Source organism: Salvelinus alpinus, chromosome 24 (genome assembly GCF_045679555.1).
Source record: "Salvelinus alpinus chromosome 24, SLU_Salpinus.1, whole genome shotgun sequence".
Lineage (NCBI taxonomy): Eukaryota > Metazoa > Chordata > Actinopteri > Salmoniformes > Salmonidae > Salvelinus > Salvelinus alpinus.
The window spans coordinates 47242824-47251127 of NC_092109.1; the positions used below are offsets into that span (position 1 = coordinate 47242824).

At 41.6% G+C, this 8304-nt stretch overlaps 1 protein-coding gene across 1 annotated transcript in view; it reads right to left on the bottom strand.

Annotated features, from left to right (window-relative positions):
* Positions 1–1665: 1665 nt before the first annotated feature.
* Positions 1666–8304, bottom strand: part of ddx52 (DEAD (Asp-Glu-Ala-Asp) box polypeptide 52) — a 46547-nt gene continuing 39908 nt past the window's right edge. Inside the window, exon 15 of the mRNA XM_071362943.1 lies at positions 1666–1948. Within this exon, the coding sequence (XP_071219044.1) occupies positions 1921–1948 (28 nt within the window). The 3' untranslated portion in view covers positions 1666–1920. The remainder of the gene's footprint in view (positions 1949–8304) is intronic.

The following is an 8304-nucleotide window of genomic DNA, read 5'->3' on the forward strand; positions in this document are numbered from 1 at the left end:
GATTTGAATAACCAACTTGGTGCTTGGCAAGGTGGGTGGGGTTATATGCTTCCTGTTTGGCCCTGTCCGGGGGTGTCGTCTGATGGGGCCACAGTGTCTCCCGAACCCTCCTGTCTCTCAACCTCTAGTATTTATGCTGCAGTAGTTTATGTGTCGGGGGGCTAGGGTCAGTTTGTTATATCTGGAGTACTTCTCCTGTCTTATCCGGTGTCCTGTGTGAATTAAGTATGCTCCCTCTAATTCTCTCTCTCGGAGGACCTGAGCCCTAGGACCATGCCTCAGGACTATCTGGCATGATGACTCCTTGCTGTCCCCAGTCCACCTGGCCGTGCTGCTGCTCCAGTTTCAACTGTTCTGCCTGCGGCTATGGAACCCTGACCTGTTCACCGGACGTGCTACCTGTCCCAGACCTGCTGTTTTCAACTCTCTAGAGACCGCAGGAGCGGTAGAGATACTCTTAATGATCGGCTCTGAAAAGCCAACTGACATTTACTCCTGAGGTGCTGACCTGTTGCACCCTCGACAACCACTGTGATTATTATTATTTAACCCTGCTGGTCATCTATGAACATCTGAACATCTTGGCCATGTTCTGTTATAATCTCCACCCGGCACAGCCAAAAGAGGACTGGCCACTCCTCAGAGCCTGGTTCCTCTCTAGGTTTCTTCCTAGGTTCTGGCCTTTCATGGGAGTTTTTCCAAGCCACCGTGCTTCTACACCTGCATTGCTTGCTGTTTGGGGTTTTAGGCTGGGTTTCTGTACAGCACTTTGAGATATCAGCTGATGTACGAAGGGCTTTATAAATACATTTGATTGATTGAGTCATGCGAGTGACTGATTTATTGTACAGAGGAGGAATCCCTTCTATCTGATTGGCCCAGAACAGGGAGGGATGATACAATATCTCAGTGTCAAGGTTCCAACCGCTGTGTCTTTGTGAGACGCAGAGTAGGTGAACAGGTGTGGTTCCCACCGTGAAGCATGGAGGAGGTGGTGTGATGGTGCTTTGCTGGTGACATGATTTATTTAGAATTCAAGGCACACTTAACCAGCATGGCTACCACTGCATTTTGCAATACGCAATATGCCATCCCATCTGGTTTGGGCTTAGTGGGATGATCATTTGTTTTTCAACAGGACAATGACCCAAAACACACCTCCAGGCTGTGTAAGGGCTATTTGACCAAGAAGGAGAGTGATGGAGTGCTGCATCAGATGACCTGGCCTCCACAATCACCCGACCTCAACCCAATTGAGATGGTTTGGGATGAGTTGGACCACAGAGTGAAGGAAAAGCAGCCAACAAGTACTCAGCATATGTGGGAACTCCTTCAAGACTGTTGGAAAAGCATTCCAGGTGAAGCTGGTTGAGAGAATGCCAAGAATGCGCAAAGCTGTCATCAAGGCAATGGGTGGCTACTTTGAATAATCTAAAATATATTTAGATTTGTTTAACACTTTTTTGGTTACTACATGATTCCATATGTGTTATTTCATAGTTTTGATGTCTTCATTATTATTCTACAATGTAGAAAATAGTCAAAATAAAAACCATTCAATGAGTAGGTGTGTCCAAACTTTGACTGGTACTGTATGTATGTATCTGTCTATATATATATATTTTGTGATGTCTGGTTTTAAGAATTTGCTCTTAATTGACTTAATTAAATCAACTGTTTTTATTAGAATGTCCAAGAAATACAATTCACACTGTAAGCAACAGAACAGTAATATCATACACATCTGCCTGTCTTCCCATCGGTCTTCTCCTTCCTTCCATCTGCCTGTCTTCCCATCTCTATCGGTCTTCTCCTTCCTTCCATCTGCCTGTCTTCCCATCTCTATCGGTCTTCTCCTTCCTTCCATCTGCCTGTCTTCCCATCTCCATCGGTCTTCTCCTTCCTTCCACCTGCCTGTCTTCAGTTCTTCTTTCCTTTCTTCTTTTTCCTGAGAACAGAGAGAGATTGTTGTGAATGATTGTAAATTAATCAAGTATGGTTTGACATTGTTACATCATGCCAATAAAGCAAATTGAAAAGAGCACAAGAATCCCGCCGTCCCAGCTGTTAAAAACACTAAACAACCCTATTATCCAAACACACAAGGAAATCAACCAAGTTGTTATAGAAATTAAACCTCGTATTTGACAAATTGGGAAAATGAAACTAAAACACAGAATGAACTAAATTGCTATTTGGCTTAAAAAGAGAAAACAAACTGGCATAATATCTGTACTCTGTCCAGAGATACAAACCAGAGAAAAAGGAGACACAAAAAGACATGGCCACCCAAAGAGGAGTGTCTATCTGGTCACTGAACTACAGGGGAGGTAGAGACAGAGATGCACTGCCTCCTCTACTGTGAGAAATACTCCCAGATAAGACAATCTGAAATCAATTTCCAACTTCTGTGCGTTTACTAATCACATTAAAACAATGATCCCCAAGCTGGGAATGATTCTGGGAGAAACCAGATATGATTTCCATAGCTGAGGAACGTCCCATTAATTCCCTGTAGTATTCACTTTTTTTTTTAATCATCTTAATTAAATGTATTGACCGAAGATTCCACAATACAGGAGCCGAGCCAGCGAGAGCCTTGTCCCGAAGCCAGTCCTGCGTTGTCTATGCTGTGTGCTTCGGGTCGTTGTCCTGTTGGAAGGTGAACCTTCACCCCAGTCTAAGGTCCTGAGCGCTCTGGAGCAGGTTTTCATCAAGGATCTCTCTGTACTTTGCTCTGTTCATCTTTCCCTCCATCCTGACTAGTCTCCCAGTCCCTGCCACTGAAAAACATCCCCACAGCATGATGCTGCCACCACCATGCTTCACTGCAGATAATCTTGTTTCTCACGGTCTGAGAGTCCTTTAGGTGCCAGGTTTCCTCCAAACGTGAAGTTTGCTTTTCAGGCCACAGAGTTCAATTTTGGTTTCATCAGACCAGATAATCTTGTTTCTCATAGTCTGAGAGGCTTTTGGGGCCTTTTGGCAAACTCCAAGCGGGCTGTCATGTGCCTTTTACTGAGGAGTGGCTTCTGTCTGGCCACTCTACCATAAAAGGCCTGATTGGTGTGGTGCTACAGAGATGGGAGAACCTTCCAGAATTACAACCATCTCCACAGAAGAACTCCGGAGTTCTGTCTGACCAAGACCCTTCTCCGATTGCTCAGTTTGGCCGGGCGGCCAGCTCTAGGAAGAGTCTTGGTGGTTCCAAACTTCTTCCATTTAAGAATGATGGAGGCCACTGTGTTCTTGGGGACCTTCAATGCTGCAGAAATGTTTTGATACCGTTCCCCAGATCTGTGCCTCGACACAATCTTGTCTCGGAGCACTACGGATAATTCCTTCAACCTCATGGCTTGGTTTTTGCTCTGACATGCACTGTCAACTGTGGGATCTTAAATAGACAGGTGTGTGACTTTCCAAATCATGTCCAATCAATTGAATTTACCACAGGTGGATTCCAATCAAGTTGTAGAAACATCAAGGTCGATCCATGGAAACAGGATGCACCTGAGCTCAATTTCGAGTCTCATAGCGAAGGGTCTGAATACTTTATTTAAAAGTCTAAAAACCTGTTTTCGCTTTGTCATTATGGGGTATAATGTGTAGATTGATGAGGGGGGAAAAAACGATTTAATACATTTTAGAATAAGGCTATAACCATAAAAATTGTGGATAAAGTCAAGGGGTCTGAATACTTTCCGAATGCACTGTACCATAGTGTGCAATCACAGCAGCAAGATGTGACAACCAATGAAGAACAAACACCATTGTAAATACAACCCATATTGATTTATTTTCCCTTTTGTACTTTAACTATGTGACCCTTTCAGGAAACGTATGTCGCGCAACACTACTTCACAGGAGAGGCATTTGAACATAAAAAATTATTTATCAAAATGCCTTCTGAATCATGTTAACTTTCATGTGCCTTAACTTCTTTGGGACTGGGGGGCAGTATTGAGTAGCTTGGCTGAATAAGGTGCCCAGAGTAAACTGCCTGCTACTCAGGCCCAAAAGCTAGAATATGCATATAATTAGGAGATTTGGATAGAAAACACTCTGAAGTTTCTAAAACTGTTTGTATGATGTCTGTGAGTATAACAGAACTCATATGGCAGGCAAAAACCAGAGAAAAAAATCCAACCAGGAAGTGGGAAATCTGAGGTTAGTAGTTTTTCAACTCTTTGCCTATCCAATATACAGTGTCTATGGGGTCATATTGCACTTCCTAAGGCTTCCACTAGATGTCAACAGTCTGAACCTTGTTTCAGGCTTCTACTGTGAAGGGGGAAAGAATAAGAGCTGAGGTCTGGCAGAATGCCATAAGCTCAGTCAGGCGCGTGCCCGTGAGAGTTAGCTGCGTTCCTTTAGAAAGGAATTGTCTGGTTGAAACATTATTGAAGATTTATGATAAAAACATCCTAAAGATTGATTCTATACATCGTTTGACAAGTTTCTACGGACTGTAATGTAACTTTTTTGACTTTTCGTCTGAAGTAAGCGATCGCGCATTGAGCATTTGGATTACTGGGCTAAACACGCGAACAAAAAGGAGGTATTTGGACATAAATGGATTTTATCGAACAGAACAAACATTTGTGGAACTCGGATTCCTGGGAGTGCATTTCGATGAAGATCAAAGGTCAGTGAATATTTATAACGCTATTTCTGACTTTTGTGACACCTCTCCTTCTTTGGAAAATGGCTGTATGTTTTTCTGTGGCTAGGTGCTGACCTAACATAATCGCAAGGTGTGCTTTCGCCGTAAAGCCTTTTTGAAATCTGACACAGCGGTTGCATTAACTTCTTATGGCTGAAGGGGCAGTATTGAGTAGCTTGGATGAAAGGTGCCCATTGTAAACGGCCAGCTCCTCAGTCTCAGTTGCTAATATATGCATATTATTATTGGATAGAAAACACTCTAAAGTTTCTAAAACTGTTTGAATTAAGTCTGTGATATTAACAAAACTCATATGGCAGGCAAAAACCTGAGAAGTTCCACTTCCTGTTTGGATTTTTTCTGGGGGAGCCATATTTTCAACCAAGCTCTCATTGAATATAAAGAGAGATATGAATGGGTTTTCACTTCCTACGGCTTCCACTAGATGTCAACAGTCAATAGAACTTAGTCTGATGACTCTAATGTGAAGGTTGGCCGAAGGAGACAGGAATGAGTAATCACTGCCATGAGATGCCCACGCATTGAACTGGCGTGTTCACGTGAGAGTGAGCTCCGTTCCTTCTCTCAATTGAAGTCGATTTAATTCTCCGGTTGGAACGTTATTCAAGATGTATGTTAACAACATTCTAAAGATTGATTCAGTACATTGTTTGCTATGGTTCTACTGACTGTAACGGAACGTTTGGACATTTCGTCACGTTATAGTGGTCGCGCTTTGAGACTTTGGTTAGGGTTTTTGGTAAACAATTCGAAAGTAGCTAATTTGACATAAATAGCGGACATGAACGAACAAATCAAGCATTTATTGTGGACCTGGGATTCCTAGGACTGCATTCTGATGAATTCATCAAAGGTAAGGAAACATTTATCATGTATTTTCTGGTTTCTGTTGAGTTCAACATGGTGGCTAATTTGGCTAATCATCTGAGCTCCGTCTCAGATTATTGCATGGTTTATATTTCCGTAAAGTTTTTTTAAAATCTGACACAGCAATTGCATTAAGGAGAGGTATATCTATAATTCTATGTATATTACTTGTATTATCATTTATATTTATGTTGAGTATTTCTGTTGAAACGATGTGGCTATGCAAAGTCACTTGATGTTTTTGCAACTAGTGAATCTAACGCCTCAAAGTAAACTCAGATGTTTTTTATATAAATATGAACTTAATCAAACAAAACATGCATTTATTGTGTAACATGAAGTCCTATGAGTGTCATCTGATAAATAATCGAAGGTTAGTGATTCATTTTATCTCTATTCTGGTTTTTGTGAAAGCTATCTTTAGTTGGAAAAAATGTCTGTGGTTATTGTGGTGACCTAACATAATCGTTTGTGGTGCTTTCGCTGTAAAGCCTATTTCAAATCGGACACTGTGGCTGGATTAACAACAAGATTACCTTTAAAATGATATAAGACACATGAATGTCTGAGGAATTTTAATTATGAGATTTCTGTTTTTTGAATTTGGCGCCCTGCACTTCGACTGCCTGTTGTCATATGGATCCCGTTGTCGGGACTGCAGCCATAAGAAGTTAAGGAGAAGTTTATCTATAATTCCATGCATAACTCTTGTATCTTTTATCAATGTTTATTATGAGTATTTCTGTAATTTGATGTGGCTCTCTGCACTTTCACAGGATGTTTGTTTGAGACAATGCATTTCTGAACATAACACACCAATTTTAAATGAGGTTTTTGGACATAAAGATTAACTTAATTGAACAAAACACACATTTATTGTGTAACATGAAGTCCTGTGAGTGCCATCTGATGAAGATCAAAGGTTAGTGATTAATTTAATCGCTATTTCTGACTTTGTGAGCCCTCTCCTTGGCTGGAAAATGGCTGTATGGTTTTCTGTGATTAGGTGCTGACCTAACATAATCGCATGGTGTGCTTTCGCCGTAAAGCCTATTTGAAATCGGACACTGTGGCTGGATTTACAACAAGTGTATCTTTAAAATGGTGTAAAATACATGTATGTTTGAGGAATATTAATTATGGGATTTCTGTTGTTTTGAATTTGGCGCCCTGCAATTTCACTGGCTGTTGGCGACGCTACCGTCCCACATATCCCAGAGAGGTTTAATAACAAACATGTATGCTATCTGTAAAAACCCAATAAAATTGTTAACACTAAAAGCCTAGTTGATTTTGCCACAGAAAAAGTCAGCAACCTTCACACTAGCCATGATTGGCTGAGATAATGAGTGGGCTGGACATGCCGGGAGATGAGTTTGGATTGGTCTACCATGTAGCACGCTTCGGTCTATAACATGAACTACTCAGTATGATAGATAAGGAGAATTCTGGCAATTGATTCCAAATATGCAGAGGGAGGTGAAAAGAGAACACACAGAAGGCTGTTGTATAAAACACTGGTCTCCGGATTACATCTTCAAACTAAGGGCAACCATGGCAACCGTGACAGAGGGAGAAGCGTACATCCATGTATACGGACGGGTAAGATAGTCTAGCTAGCTAGTTTTGTCAGAAAGTCGTTTTACTTGCAAGGTAAAGCTTACTGTTAGCTAGCTAAGGTTAGCTGGCTGTCTCGCTAGTTAATGTTACGTGTATGATCTGTGTAGTAATATTATTAGTGTCTCAGAGCCATCTGCATTGCTAGTTATAGCCTAATGTTAGCTAGTTAACATTGAACCTGGTTGGTTAGCTACCTGCATATTCATGCAGCGTAGTAACGTCATGAGTTGGTATTATGGTTCATTATTTAGTTAGCTAGCTACATGTCATAACAAAAGACTCCACTATGCAAGTGTCCATTTCAATACGTTCATGATGTCACTGCGACACGACAGCTGATGATAGAGGTAGCTGGTAAATTCACTCTGGCTATCTACTCCGATTTCAGAGTGCAGAATAACTGACGAATTTACCAACGTTCAACACCCGTTGAATATGGCCGGTGTCAGTAAAACGTTGGCTCCGGATAACATGAAAACAGCTCTGCTACGGTGAGTAAAATAGTCAGTGAGGTGTTCTCTCATTTGTGTCTGGAAGTAGCAAACTAGCCATCGTTAGCCAGTTAGCTTGGGTACTTGACTGCTGTGAGGTCAGAATGCTCTGATCAACCCTACTCCAAGGCCAGAGCGTCCAGTGTGCGTTCAGAGCGAAACACTGAATTTACGAACTGACAACCCTCTGAGTTTACGAACGCCCTGAGCCCACTCTGGCACGCCATATTAACTAAACCTTTAAACCTTTGGTTGTTTAGTACACTACTGTACTCACTCTGTTTAGCACATGGCCTCACATGTAAATCCTTAAAGAGATGGGTGGGGCTAAAGCTTAAGAGGGTGTGAACGATGCTGAATGGGTGGAGACAAAGAGCTCCCCAGTAGGTACCAAAACATTCAAGGGACATTTTCTCAAAAGTGAGTTTACAAGTTATCAACTTTCAAAGCAGAATTACTTTCCCAGTGTTCCTCAACTGTAGTGTATGATATACCATTTTCTAGCTCTGAGTCTCTACTTTTAACCAATGTCAAAAACACAGTTTCAAATGTTGCCACATCAGACCGAATCGAGCCATAATGGGACATTTGCACATCGTTATAGAGCTGTACAGAGCCATAATGGGACATTTGCACATCGTT